This window comes from Poecile atricapillus, chromosome 9 (assembly GCF_030490865.1).
Source record: "Poecile atricapillus isolate bPoeAtr1 chromosome 9, bPoeAtr1.hap1, whole genome shotgun sequence".
NCBI lineage: Eukaryota > Metazoa > Chordata > Aves > Passeriformes > Paridae > Poecile > Poecile atricapillus.
The window spans coordinates 17,546,612-17,568,004 of NC_081257.1; the positions used below are offsets into that span (position 1 = coordinate 17,546,612).

General features: G+C 42.6%; 2 protein-coding genes across 6 annotated transcripts in view; one reads left to right on the forward strand and one right to left on the reverse strand.

Annotated features, from left to right (window-relative positions):
• The window catches only part of ATXN7 (ataxin 7), an 87,802-nt gene extending 80,099 nt beyond the window's left edge, over positions 1 to 7,703 (forward strand). For all 5 annotated transcript variants that reach the window (XM_058845472.1, XM_058845470.1, XM_058845469.1 and 2 more), the window contains 4 exons: positions 35 to 233; positions 1,106 to 1,227; positions 1,510 to 2,461; positions 3,585 to 7,703. In XM_058845472.1, coding sequence (XP_058701455.1) covers positions 35 to 233; positions 1,106 to 1,227; positions 1,510 to 2,461; positions 3,585 to 3,602 — 1,291 coding nt within the window. In that variant the 3' untranslated portion in view covers positions 3,603 to 7,703. The remainder of the gene's footprint in view (positions 1 to 34; positions 234 to 1,105; positions 1,228 to 1,509; positions 2,462 to 3,584) is intronic.
• Positions 7,704 to 12,729: 5,026 nt separating this feature from the next.
• PSMD6 (proteasome 26S subunit, non-ATPase 6) lies at positions 12,730 to 19,400 on the reverse strand. Its single transcript, XM_058845474.1, has 8 exons — positions 19,151 to 19,400; positions 17,752 to 17,957; positions 17,090 to 17,235; positions 15,855 to 16,074; positions 15,638 to 15,746; positions 14,445 to 14,613; positions 13,194 to 13,271; positions 12,730 to 13,045 (listed from the first exon to the last, which is right to left on the reverse strand). The coding sequence occupies exons 1-8, from the start codon at positions 19,293 to 19,295 to the stop codon at positions 12,949 to 12,951; spliced, it is 1,170 nt and encodes a 389-aa protein (XP_058701457.1). The 5' UTR covers positions 19,296 to 19,400; the 3' UTR covers positions 12,730 to 12,948.
• Between the last annotated feature and the right edge of the window lie 1,993 nt (positions 19,401 to 21,393).

Sequence of the window (21,393 nt, forward strand, 5' to 3'; positions counted from 1 at the left end):
TCAATAACACCTGGTTACTGCTTGTCCTGCCCAGGCCTCCAGGTTGTCCAGCCCAGCACAGTGGAAATGCCCCCAGTGAGTCTCCTTCTGTCCACGAGTCCCCGCACCCTCCCTTGCCTGCAGCTGAGCCAGCATCTCGGTTATCCAGTGATGAGGGAGAATGTGATGAAAAAGAAGAGCCTGTTGAAAAACTGGATTGTTATTATTCAGGTCATCATCCTCAACCAGCCGCTGTAAGTTTTCAGTTAACCTCAGTCTCTCCCTGACTCTAATTGTGTAAACAAGTTACTTTGGGGTTTTACAGGTGGTTTTCTGTGGGGTATGTGATTTTTTTTTTTTCTTTTTCTTTTTTTTTCTTTCCCTCCCTATATTTTGAGAAAATTATTTTGTGGCCTAGTAGGCAGTAAAGGTTTAACTAGTTGCAAAATAAACATGCTAAAAAAATGTGTTCATAGCTCACTTCCCTGATCCAAAAGAAACCAAAATGCCAGAATACTAAAGATGAAATTGGTAACTGCTCTAAAAGGCTGTGGTTTTGAAATAAGGACATGTAAACAGTGTCTTTTTGGTGCAATTTTCTTATTGGACTCTCCCCTCCACATCCACACACATTTTTTACTCAAGTTACCAACATCACATTAAAAGTAGCAGTAAGGTATTTTAATATCTAAATTTTGACAAAAGCTAGTTTAACTAAAAGCAAATGTATTGCCCAGCCTGGATGTTAAATTATATCCTTTTCTTTTAAAACAGACTTCTAGCTGGTAGGTACTCAGAAGTAGATGTTGCATAAATCTGTGTGTGTGTGTAACGTTCATACATAAACAGATAAACAGACATACTGCTAACCTTTTCTGTTTAATCAGAGGAGTTCAAATTTGACTTCTTCTATTAAGCATGGGAGTATCAGAAGACAAGAAATTTATCTCAATATATCAAGGCCAAAAATTTAAAATAGTTGTTGGGCCACAGACATAGAAACTCTTAATTTATATTTTTTCGTCCTCTACCTAAATATCTAAAAGCATATTTATCATAAACAAATTGTTATTCAGAGAGTTGTCATTGCAAGTAGAAAACACCAATGAAAATCATGTCTTTTCAGTTTTGCACATTTGGTAGTCAGCAAATTGGAAGAGGTTATTACGTGTTTGACAAGCGGTGGAACCATATTCGATGTGCACTTGACTTCATGTTGGAGAAGCATCTTAATTCACAGATGTGGAAGTGAGTAGAAGTGAAAGAGTTCTTATTTTTCTTGGTGTTTGTAGAAGTACAAGGAACCTTGTGATTCTAATTAAAGAACAATAATCTTGTGTCCTGACTGAAGGTTGATAGTCTTTGCTTTACATTTTTTGCAACAATTAACTATAAGTATAATAAAATCTTCCAGAGGCATGAATCAACCCCAAGATACAATCATTTTAAGGTAGCATTATTAGAGTGGATATTGGTCTGAGGAATGGTGGCTATGTGGAGTTTTATCTTTGTTTTTCTGTTCACCTGCAGGAAAATTCCTCCAGCATCCAGTAACACAGCAGCGGTCCGTGCCCCACATCGGACAAACCTGATGCCTGCTTCTCAGCACGGTGTCAATGCAGCAGGGTTCCTCTTACCCACCACGGTTATGTCATCGCCAGCGTTGGTCTCTCCTTCCTGTGTGTCTCTGAACCACAAATCGGTACCATCCCATGGGACGACACTAAATGCCAATCCCGCTGCTCTGGGTGCAGTGGATCCTGTCTGCAGTATGCAATCAAGACAAGTGTCTTCTTCCCCTTCAACACCTACAGTGCTTTCCTCTGTACCTTCACCTATGCCCAGCAAACCTCAGAAAATGAAATCCAGCAAATCTTTTAAACCTAAGGAATCTTCTGCTGGCAGTGGCACCTGTAACAGCACCGGCAGCGTCAGTAGCAGCGGCGGCTCAGGAAAGAAGCGTAAAAACAGTTCCGCACTGCTCGCACCTTCTCATTCCACAGAGTCCTTTAGAAAAAACTGTGTGGTTAACTCTGGAAACTCTGGGACCTCCTATCATCCATCGGTGACAGCTTCGTCCCACAGCGTTGGCCTCAACTGTATGACTAGCAAAGCTAACTCTGTTAGCCTCAAACATGACCAATCAGGGAGGGGTCCTCCAACCGGGAGCCCTGCAGAATCCATAAAGAGAATGAGTGTGATGATGAACAGCAGCGACTCCACGCTCTCCTTAGGGCCATTTGTTCATCAGTCTAGTGAGCTGACTGTAAATTCACACAGCAGTTTTTCACATTCACATACTTCCCTTGACAAATTAATAGGAAAGAAAAGAAAGTGCTCACCTGGTTCAAGCAGCATCAACAGCAGCAGCAGCAAATCAAACAAAGTTGCCAAATTGACATCAGTGAACAATGTTCATGCAAAACACACTGGTGCAATCCCAGGGACGCAAGGACTGATGAACAATTCTCTGTTTCATCAGGTAGGAAATCTTGTCTCAAACTAAGCCAGCATGAAATGCCTCCTCACGTGCTTTCAGTACATGTGTTCTCTTAAGTGTTAAATAGATATCCAGTTCCAGAGCCTGCTCAAGTACTCAAGTAAAAGGTAGTTCTTCTCTTTCTCCAGTACTCATTTTGAGTGTTCTTACGGTACCCTTACACAAGACATGTTCTAAATAAAAAAGCTACACTTTAGGAAAGAAATGTTACATGGGATATTTCAAGTTCCTTAGATGCTGTAGCCTGTGAATTGCTTTCAGTTAAAATTAATTTCTCTTATTTTTAAGCTGGAATTTTAGAAGTGAATCTTGCCAGCCTGGCATGGAACTGAGCTGTGTGCCTCAGCCTGAGTCCTTGTTTCTGTGTTAGAAATAAACATTCTACAAAATGGAACATAATGATGCTGATAACAGAACTGTGATACTGTGATAAAATAAACCTATATTCCCGAGGTGTCATTGACTAACTTCTTAGTAATAATGAGATTAAATATAATAAATCAGATAATAAACCTTTTTAGTTGGTAAGGCAAACAGATATGCTATAAAGGAAGCAGATCTCATGAGTATGTAAGATCCCATTTTAAAAATTAGTTTGGGGTTTTGTTTTTTTTTTTCAACAAATCTCACTGGAAAAGTAGTACATTCAGGATTAAAAATCCAAGAAACTTGGTTTTCTCTGCTGCTAAAAACTGAAATCTCTGTAGCTGGAGAGCCAGGAGGTCAGTAAGAACTTTCTGAGAGTGGTTTCTTAATTTTCAGTTTCAACCACAAAGGAAGATTTTCACCTTTATGTGTGTTTACTTAGCCAAAAACAGCATTCAGATGGCTGAATTTATTTTTGGACTTAGCTAATAATTACTACTTCAACTATACAATATGAGAGTAATAAAATTTGAATGAACTAAGAAGGAAAGCATGATTATAACTTTGAAGAGGTTTAGTTGAGAATTTTCAAGTCTCAGAGAGGCCAACCTCGTGTTATCAAGGTTGCTTTGTGCCTGAAATTTTCCCCCAGCTATGCCCTTGTTAGCCACAAAACGTGTTTGCTTTCAGTGCCTCTGAGGGCCTGGCTCACTGATGATTCTCTTTTCTTGCCCCCAAGCCGAAGGCCCGTCCCTGATGGCACCACGGTGAGAAACAAACTGGACAGTTTTCACTACAAGCAAAACCTCCACCTGGATTTCTGGACTCCAAGATGCCTTGAGTTTTCCCAACTTCCCATGGTCCTCAGGTGTGGAAATCTACTGGACTGTCACTTAAACAAGGAATTTCCCTGAAGCCATGTCTGTAGCAGTGAATATACTAGAAATGGACACTGGATGAAGTTCAGCCACATAATTGCTTTTATCAGTGTTAACAGTGGTCTGGACTGTTTGCTACAAATCTGTGAGATTTTCCTTACAGGAGTACATCATCTTGCCACTATTTGACATAGTTTGGCTGGGCAAACGAATGTTTTCTGGGGGGAAATAAACATTACTGTGGACTTATTTTTATACTGATGGTGTCTTTTGTAGGTGATAGCTAACCAGACAGACACCCTCAATGGAGAGGACCCCGTGACAAGGGGAAAAATGTGTGAGGCACAATGGAAAGAAGCCCTCAAGAAGGGAATATGGCTTTAGTGTTTTTATAGCAATGTTCCTTTAATGGAATATAAAAAATAGCACAATTCAAAAAATTGTCTGTTTTGCCCAGCCTTTTGCAGGTAATTTGGGATAAGAAGCTATCAGGAGTTTAAAACAAAACAAACCCAACAAAACCAGAAAAACTTGTTTGAGGCCACTGCTCAGAAAACAAGTATAAAAATGCCGTATTTGTGTGATACAAAACCTATTTTCTATTCTTTTGAATGAGATTTTATTGTGGAAGAAAAGTTAATTTTGTTCTTTAAAAATTCCAAAAATATCAAACAAACAAAGGCAAATAACCTCTAAAACTCTATGCCCAAAGAACTTATTTATTGACCTAGACTGTATACCACAGGCCTTTGTTTTTTTTTTTTAAAAAAGAACTGTATTGGTGAAATTAGGCTGGATTTGTCTTCCTCTTCCAGCTGATAAAACTAGCCCTTTTTAAAACTGGGTTTAAAAATATTTAAATATTTTTAACAACCATAAAAGTCAGTTTCTTTCTGCCTTGTTTGTGTAACAAAATTGTTGATGTGTGACGCCTTCTACCACTCAGTAGGATTTTTTTTTTTTTTTTTTTTAGTCAGAATTCTGGAATAAATGCCAATTTGACAGCAGAGTTCACTGTGAAGCACTGCTTTGTGCATCACAGTCATCCCAGGCCCACCCAGGCTTTATGAGCATGTGGGGCTTTACAGTTTTGTATAATCCAGCCAATTTTTATGGAGTATTTTGTCTTGCTTCAAAACACCTCAAAAATGAATTCCGCCAAAGGGCTCATTGTATTATGGTTTGACTCATCTGGGTGTTTTTGTTAATTTTTTAAACTTCAGGTAAAGGCTCAAAACTGACTAAACTTTTATTAAGGAGGCAAAGCAAAGGAAGATGAAATCCTAATGAAGAAGATTTTTATTTTCTGCCTTAAAGGGGCATCAGCTATTGCTGAGAAGAGACAATCTGAGCCTGTCCAACTGTTCACGTAGCCCAGCCTTCTCCCCATTCTGGTGGCAAGTAGTAAGTACATCAGGGAATCCAAAGCCACTCTGAGTAGCAGTTGCTTAGTTGTTTACCTAACAATGCTTTCAGTTTCTCCTGAACTTCCTATGAAATCATTGTTATACAGCAAAACAACAAGAAGCCTCTATGCAGACACTTTAGCTTTGAATTGATACAAAAGATCACACTGAGAAAGCAATGTACTAGAGACTCTTATTATGCAAACTTTAAAAAAAAAAAACAGTAGACAACTTTTCAGGAACAAAAGGATTCGTATTTAATAGGATGCCCTGTTGAAAGGATTGTTAGAACTGCGATTGGTTTAATGTAAAAGGAACCAAAGCGAAATGCCACAAAAAGAAATCCAAGTGTATTAAATCCTGCACGTTTGGAGAGAAATCCATGCTCTGATGAAGTCCCTGGGGCAGAGCTTCCACTTCTGGACAGCATCAGTCACAAGTGCAATTTGACTCTTGGTAGAAACAAAGGTAAAGGAAACGAAAATTCGGCACGATTGGATGCTGGCGAGTTTGTGATTGAACTGTCCTCTGGTTTTTAAGGTTGTTTTTAAGGTTCTGTTGATCTGAAAGCAAAATGGCAAATTTGTGCTCCTTCAGTAGCATGCAGATATGTACGAAGTGAATTCCTGATGGCTGCTCCTCCAGAGCCAGTGTGTGCAGCCACCTGCACCATGGGGGCTTGAGCCACTGGAGCAGAGTCCGAGCATAAATTCTGCCTGCCCTAGACCTGCTCTAAATGTTATGTTTTAGATCTTGGTTATAAGCAGAACATTGTTCCTGAAGCTTTTATTGTCACATAGTTCTTACTGTAAATAATTAAGGAAGCTTAAAATTAATTTTCCTTGCAAAATTGAATTTGCAGTGGCTGGGTTGTTTCTAGACAGATTTTGGTATTAATTTAAGAGATACAGTTTTTATAGTCTTTCCAACTTCTCGTTATGACTCCTGCAGTTTTCTTAACCTAAAAAATTGCTGCAATGATGAACAAAGAATTATACAAGAAAAAAAAAAGCATACTTTTGTATCTTTATTTTGGAATTTCTTGTTCTATTATAAATATTGAAGTATCCCTATTTCAGAAGACATATTTTGTTAATTGATTGTACATATTTAAATATGTATTTTTGCACAGGTCTTTTTTTCTTATATCCAGTTTTGGTACAATTGAGATCATCTAGTATTTATTTATTAATTAATTAAAAAAAAAAAAAGCAAATACCTTTTTATAATTTGAAGTGGTTCACTGCCAAGCCAATAGTTAACATGCCTACTTTGCAATGTAAGGGATGCCTCCGTTTTGTGAAAGCCGTGTCCCTTTTCCCTGTCTTGGGAGTGGGTGGATCCACAGCAAGGGTCCCAGCCCGGGCCCACGGGGCTGCTGTGGCGTTGTTATCAGTTCCTGGCTCCCAGAAGATCCATTCAGTTCTGTGACACACTGCTTCTCTTTTTTTAGTGTTCGTGTGCGTGTGTGTGCGTGCGCATCCGTGTGGGTCTCACGTGGTTTAAAACTAACGGAAAAACTGAAAGTGCCTGATATAACTAGTTTTAAGCTTGGACTGTTTAGACAGCTTCTCCTTAAAAGACTTGAATGTTCAGTTGAAATTTTGGAGCTTGCTTTTTCCACCTATATATAATATATGTGTGTGTGTGTATATCCACACATGCATATATCTATATTTCTGAAATTAATGAGATGGGTTGACAAAAGAAAGCAAATTACACTGGTAGCTTTTGTAAAATCTTTTAATTTGAATACCTTATGTTGGAACAATCCTATCAATAACTCATATTTAATATAATGCCAAGGGTTTGAAATATGGTTTCAACCAGCAGTTTATTTAACTGTCTCATTTTGGGTAGGGGGGAGCAATATTCATTAATCAAATAATTTAGAAAATGTTCCAAATTGTTGGTATTCCAAAACAAAGAAAAAACCCCACGTAAGTACCTCTTAAAACCATGAAAAAAAGTAAGATGTGATTTCCAAATGACATTTCTAAGGCATTTGTCTTCCTGTAAGAGTTCTCTTGCCAAGGAATCTCTCATCTTTTACTCATTCTGTCCTGGAGGAGGGAATTGGGCTTAGAAAGATTCTTAAATGTTTCACTGTTCAGCAGAAAATAATCATTTTTACCTTTTGTGCGAGATATTTTATGTTTTAAAGATAATTTTGAAATGAGCACTACATAATGTCAATGTGAATGTAGGCCTTGGAAGCATCTTGCTCGGTGTTGAGCCTGGTTCTAAAAGCAATCTCCTGTGTAAAATGTGTGAATAGTTTGATAATTTGTATACATAATCAAGAGCATCTGATCAGCTGAACTCTGTGTTGGCTGCTGTATAGTACATGAACAAATGTCATGGGATAGAAAAATTACTTTGGATATTTAAAAGAAAAATAAATATATAGTCTATTTGTTTTGTAACAAGTTTCTGTAAATAAAATAATTTATACTATTTATAAGAAAAAGTTGTGCTTTGCTTCATGAAAAAGATTAGTTTGTTGAACAAACATGTTACTAAACAAGGCAATAAAATTAGGACTTTTCAATAAATGAGGTTGGTTGCATGGAATATATTATATGTTTCTGCTTCATTATGAAATCCTTCACTATTAAAGGAAAACATTATCTGTATCAGTGCCTATGTGAACTAATTTCAGAGAATTGGATGTGGTCAAATTCTGTCGCTGTCCCTTGGCATTGTGAGTCAGCCCAGTAGGTTTGGAGCTTTCCATCCTACGGGGGGTTGGTACCTGGTTCTGAGCAGTGCCTGATGCATCTCTGCAGCATTTTCCTGTGCAAAGGACCTTCTGTTACTTCAGGTTCACACTTTATATTATTTTCTAATCACAATAATGAGCAGCAGCCTTTACAGCCCCAGATGTGGTTGAGTCATCGTCTTTCCTGGATTTTTTTTTCCTCCCAAGAAAGTGTCTTCTGTGTTTTCACAGTTTGAAGATCCACTGTGTGAATGCAGCAGGTTAAACACTCCTGCAGAGGTTTTCTCTGTCTCAGGGCTCATGTCTTGTGGGTGATTTTGGAGCAGTTTGTAAAGCCAGTAAAACTCCTGTTAGTGGGACAGGACTTCAAAGTGACATTTGCTGCAAAGCTTCCTTTATTTTGTTTTGGTTTGAGTTGTTTCCCCTTTATAACAAGTTTTTCTTAATATTTGGAATAAATGCTACAAGATACAAACGGGGTTCAGGCAACAGGCAAGTTCTGCTTTGTCTTTTTGTAACACACACCTCTAATAGTTCTACATTTACTTCTGTCTTACTGAGTATTGTGATTTTTTTGTCTTGCCTTCTTACAAATGCTTTTCCTTCCTAGTAGCAATTCTACCACCTGTGCCATCCTGCAGGAGCTGCTGGCGCTGCAGCTGGTTCTGCAGAGCTGTTCCAGTGACCACAGCCCGGAGCGCGTGGGAGTCGGGTGTTTGCAGCGGAGCAGAGCTCTGTGCTTGGCATCGTGTTCAGGCAGGTTCGTGACTCTCAGTGCTTCAACGCTGAAGGAGTAACTCTGCATTTTACTGCATTTAATACAGGGTTCAGTGTCCTCTAAAACAGGCAAGGTTAAGGAAGGAAAAAAAGGTGCATTTACCCTGTGTAACCCTGAGCTCTCAGAGCTCTGTGGAATTGGAGCATCCTCCCTCCCCTTCCTTTGCTGCATTTGGTGCAGTGCAGTGCCAGGGAGCCCTGACCCTGGGGCAGAGAAGAGCTGCTCCTTGGGTTCTCTCTTCTGGTGACTCTGTTCACTCAAGGAGTTAGTGATGAAAAACTGTTCTGACCAGGTGCTGCACGGTAAGCAAAGATGTCCCTGAACTGGGTGGAAAGCAATTTCCCTCCCATCAGTGACTGTCTCATAGGAAAACACTCAGTTTATATTTGGGACAGTTACTTGGTGATGTAAGAGACTGCCAATGCATGCAATGAAACCCCAGGGTCAGAGGTTCCCCGTGTGCAGGGTTTGTGTATTTGTGCATCTTGCCTTTTGCATTTAGTATCAAAGCTGGGGAGATGTGTCCTGGGAGCCCGAAGCTGTTTGGCTCTCCCCTGGTGGGGCAGTGTTGGGCTCAAAGGCTCCAACCTGACTTTGGCAGGAGGTTCTGCCTGTGCAGCCCTGCTTGAGGGTGCGGGGTTGGCCCGGTGCCCTCGGGCTCTCCGAAGGCCGGAGCGCCGCACCGTGGGCGCTTTGTTTTCACCGACTACCGAAACAACCCAAAGGAGGGCTTGCCCCGGCTTTATTTAAATGCAAATTCCTGGTGGTTCATTATTATCGCGTTCTGCTGCAACAAATAATCAGACACATGTGGCTTGTAGGATCCACCATGGGACTTTTTATTTTGACTGGATGCTTTTTTCAGTGCTTTGGCTCGGAGCTGTGTTAGCTGCTGGATTCGTTCCTAACAAGCAGCATGGGAGCTTTGTCATGGAAAAGTGGCATATGCTTGGGTTTTTTCTGACCCAGCAAACTTTAGGGTTTAAACTAATGTGGATTGAAACTTTATTGCCAAGGAGGAAAAACAGCCTGAGAAATGAAGTAAAAAAAGCTTTGTCCAAGCCCATGAGAAATAGCTGGTGTTGACATTTGTGCCCAAATTGATACAAAGGTTTCTTCAGCATCAGCAGGGACTGTGTTGCTGCCTGGGCTTGGTGGTCTCTGACAGTGCTGGAAGTTTTTTGTCCTCCATTTTGTTGATTAGGTCCCTTCACCTGAGTCCTTTCCTGTCCATCACAGGTGACTTTTTCCTAAAGCCAGTGCCTTGTCCCTTGCCTGCAAGGCTGGACCTTGAGCTCTGGAGCCCAGTGTTCAGTGACAGAAGCACCAGAGGTGGTGGCAGGTGAGCCAGAAACTGCACAGAGACTTGCACAGAAACGACATTTCAACTGCTTTGCAGCAGAGCTTTACTAACAAATCCTAAACCACCCCACCTCCTGCCCTTCCCACCTGCTTTCCCATCATTAATGCAGGGAATGAATTGCAGAGTTCAAGCTGTGGCTTGAAATCTCTGGTTCTGGCTACCTTGTAGCGAGGGTGAAGTCAGCCTTGCAAAGCGAAATTGGAGAATGGCATTAGCTAAAGGAACTGGCCAAGCTTAAATTACAAGAGAGAATGTACAGCTTTGGCATGTGGACTATAAATCCATGGAAAGGTGTCAAAAGCGAGGCATGAACGCCCGTGTCTGGAGTGCTGCTCACAATCAGAGTTAAGTAAAGGGAAATCATGAGATCAGATAAACAGAATATAAAACTAACGTGATCATGGGACAGTAAAAATCAACTTGAAATCACTTCAGGAAGTAGAAATTGTAATGCTTCTGGTTTGACATGGAGATGGAAGAAGGCAGTTAAAAACAATAGAATAGACAAAATTATGCCCTTGATCAGCTCCAGGCCTGACCACCCAGGACCCCTGAGCATTCCTACTCTTTAGAAAATCTGTATCAGATTGCTGGTTTTTCTTTTTTTTTCAGGAGAACGATGTGAACAGCCGTGCTGGCTAAACTGTGTGCCTCCAGCTATGGGCTTCAGGAGGTGCTGCCTTTCACCTTTCCCAGAATTTTATCCCATCACTATTTGGCATGGCTGAGGCTGAACTGCTGCACAAAGCCTTCAAAAGTTCTGCTAAAATTGCTGTGACTCCTTCCTGCCATGTCTTGGCACAAAAATCTTTGTCCAGAAGATCTCCAGGCTCTCCCTGGATCCTCTTTTGCAGGATGTAGGCTGAGATCGGGAAATGTGAAGGCAAGTTGGGATCTTTAAAGGGGGGTCTTTGCTGTAGTAGGATTGTGCACTTCTGTTTGGAACATTATTTTTCACCCACCTGAGCAGAGACCACCAGATGCTGAAATGCTTGGTTCCCACAGGATGACAGCCATGGTTAGGATAAAATGGTTGATAGCTCTGCAAGTATCTTAGAGCACTAAAACTCTTTAGCAGTGCTTTTACATTCCACACAGAGCAGGGCTTTCCATTTTCTTTTCTCCTGCTCTTACCTACACTAAGAGAGCAGTAAGATGTCTCTGGAATGCATGAAGCCCCTTTTAGCCTAATTTTTCTTGAGCAGGTTTCTATTCTCCTTACAGTTAAAAAATATATGGTAATACATGTGCTGAATGGAAGCTTTGATGCAGTTAATTAAGGCCAGTTCATGTATAAATCTGCTGGAAAGGAAAATTGATTTGTGCACCAAACAGAAATTCCTTAAGTCAGTGAAGACAGGAAAGCAGTCTGGTTTTCTGATGGGCTTCACACCTGCACCTATGGAAGGTGGAGATGATGCTCCCAAAAGTCAGACTGATTAAAGCCTTCCTAGCTAGCTCTACTTACCTGGCATGGAACAGATGTAGAAACCAAGAGAGGTTATTGCAAGTCTGAATATTGGGTTTTATCAATTAAAACCTTATAGGAAATGGTATGTGTGTGAACACACAAAACAGAGACTCATAGCTGACCACATGGTAAACTAGAGTTCTTGTTTGTTACTCTGCCTATTCTGAAGAAAGATCAAAATTTTCTTCTCTTAGTACTGCCTGAAACGTAAATCTTTAAACTGGCTAAACAGCTGCTTCTTGGAGGGGGAAACAACCAGAACAGCCTCCAGTAAGTAGTAAAAAAACCCCTGAAATCATGAGGTTGTATTTCGGGTTTCAGAAAAGTTCATCAGAGAATAGTAATGTCCCCTCAGCACCAAGGGGTCCAACCTCAGGCAGGCAGCAGCGATTCCAGCACAGGAGGCCCTCCATGATCTTACAATGGGAGGGGTGGGCAGGGGAAATTCCAAGCTGTCCTGTCTGTGGCACAGCAGCTTCCAAGCTAGGATTGCTCTCAGAGCACACCTGCCTGCTGGGGCTCCTTCCAGCACTGAAGTTGCAATGCATACAGGCTGTAAATGTTCCAAATGCATCAAAAGCTCACAGAACTCACTCACAGGCTGCCTTTGGGAGGAGGGAAAAAACCCCTCAAGGCAGGCCAGCAGGGTAAACAGCTGCTGCTGGAGGCTCTGCCACACCAGAAACCATGTGTCATCAGCATGGCAGCAGCCTAGTGAGACATTCATTCCTCAACAGCTGTGAAGAAAGGAACTGTAACCCCTGCAGTACCTGATCAGCTCTGTCAGACTGCAGTAGTCCCTTCCACAGCTCCCACCATCACTGACATCTGCAAATCTAACTCAGGCAATAATTACAAATGTAATGCTTTGGTCACATGCTGACTTCCTTTTCAACAGTTTGCAAAAATGTAGTTTAAAGAGAGATGCTACTTCTGTTACAGTTGTTCCCAAAGTTCTAGTCCTGCAGTTTCTGTGGTTATATTATTGCTTCACCCCAATCACTTGCATCCTTATTCCTTCTCCCTTAAGCTGTGTAATCCCTTTACTGCAACACTCTGTCCTGCCTGCACATTGTGCACTCTTCACAAAAATTTTTGGCCACTTTACTATTATGCAACTGATTGTTTTCACCTCTGATTCCAATACCAGTCTTAAAACAGCAAGCATAAAATGGCCATGAGCTCTCTATGTTCACAGATCATGAGCCTGCTTTGCTGTTCAATATGGAACACTGGGTATACAGGCAAGGAAAGAAACAAAGTCTATTACAAGAGATCACCAATGGTATCATACATTTAATAAATGAACTGGGTTCCATACACCAGAACAGAACAGTGTGTACATAATGAAGTGGAAAGTAAAAACACTACCTTTCTTGCTAGTTATTTTTTTCCCTACAGTATACCAAGTTATGCAATATATTTATAGGTTACTTCCAAAATGTTTTAAACATCTAAATTTTGCATTCCCTTGCATTAAAAAAATTACATATTAATTACTCGGGAAAGTTTCTGAATTCTGTTTAGCAGCAAATCTCCTTTCTTGATGGTTTCTTGGTACTGCCAGTTCTTGCTATCAGGCCTAGGAATCATGGAGGGAAAAAATACAGAGGTTTAGAACTAGGACTACAATTTACGCCAAAACATTAAACATTTCTGTAGTAAATGTCATCAAAATATATAGAATTCCACTGATCTGTTAAAAACAACCTCTAGGAATTGTTACATACCTGTTAGTTTCTACAATCTCATTTACTTTGTCTATTTTGCAGTGCAATCTCCCAGCTGCAATAAATCTTGAAAGCTCCCTAAATAAAGAAAAAAAGTTGGTTAAGTCCTGTTTCACCAAGGACTTGTAGACCTAAGAGCACAGAAACTGCTGTTACACCACACTGTATTTCTGAAGCAACAGCCTATGGATCTTCATGAGGTATCTTATGCATCCTCATCTTATTAAGGCTTGGACATTGCACCTAAAAAAAATCATTTTAGTGACCTGAACACAAAACCTCTTGGTTCTTTCTTATCAGGCCAAAGTGTTGTACTTGAGTGAGTGAAACTTACCACTGAGCTTTGTGTCAACTCCTCTCAAATCCAAAAGCAGCAGTAAAGCAGTGTGGCTATTTGGAATTTATCCTGAGGTAAGTATCTTCATGCCAGTCAATTAATTAGAAAAGTATCTCCATAATATTTAATTTTTAAATGCTTTATCAAATTTTATTATTATTCTATTATCAGCTGGTGGTCCACAGCACTGGTGGTAGAAAAGAATATTCCTGTGCTCAACAATAAGATAAGTTACAACTCATAATAAATTACTGGGAAGCATAAGAATTAGTATGACTTTAAAAAAAATACTTTTGAACTGAATAGTATTTGGTTTCTCTTGAAACACATTAATTTCTGAATATTTCAAGCAGTTTCATATTTCTGTAAGTTTTCTATGTTAGAAACCACAAGAATGACTCCTGTGAAGGCATTTGAAATAATGTGCTTCATGTACCCAGAGTAAAAGTCAGTTTCTCACTTCACTCACCACTTAGTTCTTATCATGATCTAAATCTGTTGGTTTTATTTTAGAAAACAACTTCAAATTGGGACTGCAGGGTATGTTTGATTCAAGTTAAAAACATCAGATCCTATCCACATAACAGAAACCAAGCAAAATGAGAGAGGGAGACTGGCAGAGTACAAAAAATGTACAGATCCCCAAAGTTGGAACAGCTCCATTTTTGCATAACTGTGAATTAAGCTATTTAAAATCTAAAGTTTCATAGAACATGGAGGTTAATAAATACAGCAATATAAAGAACAAAGTAATTAATGAAATATCAGCATCTCACACTCCTCCTACATAGAAATGTAACTTGGCATATTTAGAATACAAGTGAACAAAGATTTTTACTCATAATGAGATCATCATAAATACGTAAAAGGTATAAAGTGAGATCTCTATGAACTGAAAAAGCCAAAGAACTTACTGATCTATGAATTCTACACTGACTCCAAAAGCTTCTGCCATGTACCCTAACGTCAAGGACCGGTAGGACTCGAGGAGCTGGCTGTAGGCGTGGATTCGCATTTCCCGTACGTAGTATCGGTAGTGAGGTGCAAACAGCCAGTCTTTCTTCATCTCTTGCTCTACAACAGCTGAAAACAAAAGAAGCAAAATTTAAAAAAAAGAAGTCAGTAATTTCTGAGAAATGTCAAATATCAGTTATGTAAATAAAACACACAGCACCAGTTAATAAGTAATAGGCGTGACCATTGTATTCCGGCACTCCTCAAGATATGAAAGGGATTCTGCACTAAAGGGAAGTAAATTGATCTAATCTGTATCAGTTCTGGAGCCAGGAGCAGTAAGAATATGCAAACAGTACTGTGGCAGAGCTAATGGGAGCCTGTAATCTGCACAGCATCCTTCTTTCAGGGGGAGAGGGACCACCTTGCTGAAGGCAACAGCTGGATCTGATGCCTGCAGGCGCAGCCTGGAGCGGGGTAACAAGCAGAACTGGGTATGTAACCCCTTGAAGAAACATTGTTATCACACCTGTTTAAGGACAAAACATTAACTTTCTGCTACTAGCTCTTAAATTAGTAACAAGGATTTCCAGGCACTGAAGTGATTCTTTTTTAATTGACAGCATCAGTACTCGGCTTGGGATGAGGCCAGCAATAGGAAGATGCTGCCCTTCAACTCAGTCTCATCAGGCCTAGTCTTCCACAAAATCAAGGGTTCTTCCTTGCTTTTTCTAAATATCTCATTTTCTTGTATTCTAAATCTCACAGAAGAAAAAAGAAACAGTCTGAGGACTAGCAAGAATGGGGTTTTCTGAAAAGCTTTTCTTTGATGTCACCTTTTACACAAAAAGCTTTCAATCTTTTCTGATTTGGCTGTTCAGGTAAGATGGTGTTTCATAGCCATTTTCAAAGTGCTTTTTCACCTAATCAGATGTGACCTTTCACAAGGCTCATTGGATGAGAAATTTGTCTTTCCTTCTTTGAAAAATCAAAGCAGAAAATTGTACATCACTTTAAAAAAAATCTCTATAGTTTGTTTTTTCTGCACATAGCTCTAGTTTTAGACTGTAGCTACTCCACAAAAGTTGTGTATGACCTGAAACAAATAACTGGAACACCTGAAACAGTGTTGTGGGACACAACCCAGCCTTACCTAGCGACTGGAAGAAGGCTGCGTAACGACATTCGTAAAGAGAGAAGAGATACTGCCGTACAGCTGGCAAACTGTGCAAGGCTTCCAGGATCTCTGCTCCTTTAATCACCTGAAAGCAAACACACATCTTAAACCACTATCCCTTTCAGCCTCAAGATGAACAGGTTAAGGAAATGCTCTGTCAGTTTGCACCAGTGTTTCCACGCGCTCTCTTTACCTTCTCCCTCAGGTCAGGCCTGTCCAGGGCAATCATGCTGACATAGACAGTGTATGTTACAAAGGTTTTGTAATCCATCAGTTCATAGGATGTAAATGTGGAAACTGTATCAAGGAAGAGCTCCGCTGCTTGTTTAAAGTCTCGAATGGCTACACAGTAAAGGCCCTGGTACACCTTGAGACGGTTTCTTCTGTCCCAGTCTCCTCCTTCTTCTATTAGACTTAAAATAGAACAAAGAATATTTACTTATGTAAATGTGTAATGTAATAAGTTATGTGAAACAAGTAGAAATCAATTGAGACCACAAGATTAGGGAAAGAATAGCTTGGTTTATGTTACAGCTTGTTGAAACAGGCCAGGCTTTGTACACCTGTTGGCATAGGAAAGTGGCTTCCTTGGGACAGGAGAGGCCAGAGGCCTCCCTCTTGCCCTTACACAGGGCAAGTTTCTGCTGAAAGATAAAGTCAACAGCCTCTTCAGCTGTGACAACAATCTCTGTGGATGTGCAGGTAAATACTTCTGTCAGCCTGGACTGTGGCAACAGATTTCCACTGCCTTGCTGCTAAAATCAAAGCTGTCCAACCAGCAGCCTAGAAAAAAAGATACAAGTTGCTACCTTTTAAGCATCAGCACAAAACTGGTGTGGCTCTAGGAAGGGCAGAGATGAGAAAAAAACTGCTGAGAAGACAACACAAAATATCCCTGCCCAAGGAACAAGGGAAGTAGGAACCTCCTCTGCCTTGGTGTCTCAGGGCAGCAGCAGAGAGGCTGGAACCACAGCTTTCTACAGGAACTGGTGAAGTTCAGAACATTGAGAAGCTACCTGTGGGAACATGGGAAGGACAGTGCCACAAAAACACAGCATGCTGCTCTTGCTTCTAAAGGAAAAGCTCCCTCTTTACAGAGCCAGCTGGGTGCCACTAGGAGCTGATGGACTTAGCTGGCAGAGACATAGTCCAGTCACACCCAAAATGGGAGTGGGAGCTGGGCTACAAATACAAATTGAGCCAGCTGCTAGAAAACAGCTACCACAAAATCCTAACCTTTCTCCTCCCCCCATAAAAAAATCCAGGAGTAGGAAGTGCTCTAAAACAAAGTAACACCCACCCATCACTCTGATTCTCTCTCACAAGCAGTTCCAGTCATTTCTGGACAGAAAGGTATTTATCTTCCTTTCCTTTTGTTACAGCTTGTTTCAAAAGTGCTTTAGTGCACTCAGACAACCCAAGCAGTACCTTTTTGCCTTTTCAATGTTCCGTGTGATGAGGTCATTGTCCATGTAAAACAAGCCAATCCTTAGCAGATAGAACACGATATCCAGGCGATGTCCCAGGGCCACAGTTTTGTCATAAGTCTTGCGGAATGCAGTCAGAGCTCCTTCCTGGCAAAACAGTATTTGCTTCTGTAAGAATGTTAAAAGCACCCAGAACATTCACAAAAAGCCTGTTGTAAGAACACATGTACTCTCCCACTGGTAGTTGTGACTTTCACATTATGCATTCTGAATAATATTAACATACCCAAGTTTAAATCAAGTTAGAAAAGGTGTTCCTCATGCATCTTTTAAAGCTAAAGACTGTGGAAATCTACTCTGTAACTTGAAATTCAATTGCACAATCTAAATAGCTCAGAAGGGTATAAAGGTGCAAGGAAAGTGAATAATGGTATCTGCCAACTTTTCCCTTGTCAAGAAAAAAAGTTGTTTTCTTTCAAGGATTGTTTTTTTCCTAGATAACTTATATTTCAGTAAGACCCTCCCCTATCTGCAAGCCATGTGTGAGCTGTGCCATAGAGAAAATTCTCTGCAAGTCCCCCAGCACTCATTGGGGCCTGCCCAGCTAACAGGGTTCCCATGCTGTGTTTTCTGTGAGTCCATAACGCCTCTGCTGTCACCAACCTTGTCCCCAATCCTGCACAGGTACTCAGCCTTGGCCATCATTGCATCCCGGATTTCACTCTCCCCCAAGATCTTTTCTGCATCCTCTAATTCATTGTCAAGACGTTTCAGCTCCTCCTCGTTGGCTTTCTTCATTTTGTTCAGCAGATCCGTGTCCATCTGCCACTCAAGAGACTTGCACAGGGCTTCGTAGTATGGAGCCATGTCTGAAAGAGAAGCAGGAAGGGTTCTGCTGTTCAATGCCGCAACAAGAGTGTGTTTGTTCCTAAAAGGACAACATGACTGTCAACACCAGAGGTGTCCCTTCTATGACCAGGTAACTGCTGAACCCAGACACAGCACAGCCACTGTTTCTGCCAATCTTGTCCCTCACACTTCCTTTCACCGATCCTTTTTCATCACTACCCTTTGCACTGCTCCCATTTATGCTTTCCCTACCTAGCACTGGGCTGGCCTTACCTCGAGTTCTGGGGGCAGTTTTGGGCACCACAATACCATGGCATTAAGCTTTTAGAAGGCATCCAAAGGAGGGACATGAAGATGATGAAGGGTCTGGAGGGGATGTATAAGGAGCAGCTGAGATCACTTGGTGTGTTCAGCCTAGAGAAGGAGACTGAGGGGAGACCTCAAAGCTGTCTAAAATTTCCTCATGAGATGAAGTGGAGGGTCAGGCACTGATCTCTGCTCTCTGGAAACCAGTAACAGGACTTGAGTAAAAAGCATGGAGCTGTGTCAGGGGAGGTTTTGCTTGGATATCAGGAGAAGGTTCTTCCCCCAGAGGGTGGTGGGGCACTGAACAGGCTCCCCAAGGCAGAGCTCATGGAGCACTTGGACAGTGCTCTCAGGCAGAGTGGTATTGTTGGGAGTGTCCTGTGCAGGACCAAGAGTTGGACATTGATGATCCTTGTGCTCAGGATGTTCTGTGATTCTCTTTATCCCACCGTGAACGCAGCAGCCCGTGGTGCTCAACTCACAGCTCTTACAGCCCCAGCACGATGTAAGAGTGATGGGAGCCGGGGACAGGGCACGGGACCGAGCCTCACCCTGCCCCGCTGCTCTCGGGGTCCATGTCCCGGGGGAGTCAGTCCCGGGGGCAGAGCGATGCCGAACCGCGGGGGGACGTACACAACCCCCTGCCCGGGGATCCGTGACCGGAGACAGTCACACGGCTGCTCCACAGGCTCGCGGTCAGAGCCGGGGCTGGCGGACAGACAGACAGACACCACACACACACACACACACACACACACACACACACACACAGACACAGACAGACACACACAGACACACACACACAGACACACACACACACAGACACACAGACACAGACACACACACACCCACACAGACACACACACACACCCACACACACACACAGCCTCCCCCAGGCCCCACTCACTGTGCAGCCGCACCGCCGCCATCAGCTCGTCGCGCGCGGCGGGGTCGGGCGCGCGGGGCCGCAGGCTGAGCAGGAAGCGGAGCTGGGCGATGCGGAGGTCGGGGTTCTTGGGCAGCCCCTCCTCCTCCAGGTTCTCCAGCGGCATGGCGGCGGCGGCGGCGGCGGCGGGACGGGGGCCGCGGGGCCGGGCTCGGCAGGACGGGCGGCTGCGGCAGCGGAGGGCGGCGCGGCGCAGTGACTCAGCCGCGACGGGCGGAAGCGGCCGCGCGCTTCCGCCGCGCGGCGCCCCCTGGCGGCGCGGAGGACCCCGGCGGGCGGCGCGAGCGGCCCCTGGCGGCGGGGACGGGCCTGGGCACAGCCATGGCGGCGTGGGGACACAAACACAGAAACAGCCACAAAATCACAGTCACAGCCACGGGCTGCCCGGGGAAAGGGGCTGCCCCATGGCTGTCCCATGCCTGGAAGCATCCAAAGCCAGATTAGAAGGGATTTTTGGTCTAGTGGAAGGTGTTTCTTCCCATGGTAGGGGGTTGGAACTGGGTGATCTTCAAGATCTCTTTCCAATTAAAACCATTCTATGATTGTATGATCCCAGAGCACGTGGTGCAGGGTTGTGTTCAGACAGTTCTGGAATATTTCTACTGAGGGAGGCTCGCAGCCTCTCTGGACAATCTGTTCCTGTGCACGGTCACTGCACAGGAAAGTTTTCCCACATCTTCAGGTGGAGCTTCCCGTGCATCAGATTGTGCCCATCGTCACTTGTCCTTTCGCTCGGCACCACTGAGCAGAGCCTGGTTCATCTTCTTGGCACCTTCCCTGCAGACACTGACAGACATGGATGAGGTTCCTCTCAGTGGTCTCTTCTCAAGGCAAAACAGGCCTAGGAAGGACCAGTCTGGTGTTTGAGCACAGGGGAAGGACATAAGAGGGGAAGGACTAAGAGGAGTTACGGGAAAATGTGGGTTTGTAGCCTTTGTAGTTTCAGAAAGAAGGTTGAATGTGTTACACCAGAAATTGTGGCTCAAAACAAGTAGAAGGTAAATAAAGAGAGCTCTAAATGGCCCTAGTTTCAGTTGTATTTAATCCAGGATGGTGGGGAAGTCATACCCGACTCCGGCCTGTGTTCATTTACTTCTCATTTTTCTTTTCTTGACATTTCTCCATCTGTTTATTAAAAATCTTTGATTTTGTCTTTCCTGACGTCACACAGCAAACACTTCCAGTGCTGGAGGGTGTTCCCTCCCTTGGGAACATCAAGTGGAGATGGTGGCAGAAAGGCTGGGTGGTCCCACCCCGCTGGCCCTGCTCCTGTCCTGCTCTCCCTTGTCACCAGGAGAATTGTCTGTGCCACGTGTTACAGATGTTACATGTTACAGATCTGTGCCTCCCTGTGTGTGGAGTCCTTGAGGGTCATCCCCAGTTGATACCTGAAGTCAAACCCTTTTTTTATCCTTACAACTCCATCTATATTAGCCACTGTGTTCTCTTGGAAGCTGGCAGTAAGATAAAAGCATAGTTGGTGCTTTTGGAGTGGAACACAGCTGGGTGGTTTGGCAGACACAAGGTGCTTGGCTCCTGCAAAGGGCACTTTTGGGTGCCCAGGATTATCCTGTGGGATGCAGGATCCCACCCAACCTCCTTGACCACCCTTGCCATACAGCTGAGCTCCTCCAGACACATTTTGGTGCTATTTGTTGGAATTGGGGTTTAAATACAATGATTTTGGCCACTGCCTCTATTTTGGAGTTGTGCTTTGCATCTAGGTGATGGGAGAAACAGTTCCCTTGACCGTTTTGGCACTGTGTATTCCCAAGATTGGCTTCTGTATATTGGGTATGAATTATTTAGGAGATCGCTGGAAGAAACAGTTGCCTGCTGTGTTTTTGATAAGAGCTAGTATTTTTTACATTGATTCTGACTTTTCTCCCCCCTTATTTATTGGCTTGTAGTTGTAGTATTCTAGAATAAAATAAAGGAGAAACTGGATTTTAAGCTGGGCAGTTCCTTTGTTTCTTTAAGAGCAGTCATTTTTTCCTTTGTCTTCTGTTTCTCTTTTTGAGCCGCAATCACTTTTGTATCGATTGCGCAAGGAGAAATGGCTTTGATGCTTTGTGGGGAACAGCACGCAGATCTTCTGCAGCAGTGTTTATGTTATTTGCCTGTTGGCCTCTGCATTTGCTCAGAGGCCTATTAATTAGTTTTATTCATGACAGACACTTTTAGGCATCTTGCACGGGGGTTTT

Bases quoted from the DNA above. Each gene is read 5' to 3' on its own strand.
- PSMD6 (XM_058845474.1), bottom strand. From the start codon at position 19,295: ATGCCGCTGGAGAACCTGGAGGAGGAGGGGCTGCCCAAGAACCCCGAC. The intron at 17,236-17,751 runs GTTGGTGACAGC...CTGTTTTGCCAG, and splicing joins TGTGCAGGATTGGGGACAAG to GAAGGAGCTCTGACTGCATT. The intron at 13,272-14,444 runs GTAAGTTCTTTG...TTCTTTATTTAG, and splicing joins AGTGTAGAATTCATAGATCA to GGAGCTTTCAAGATTTATTG.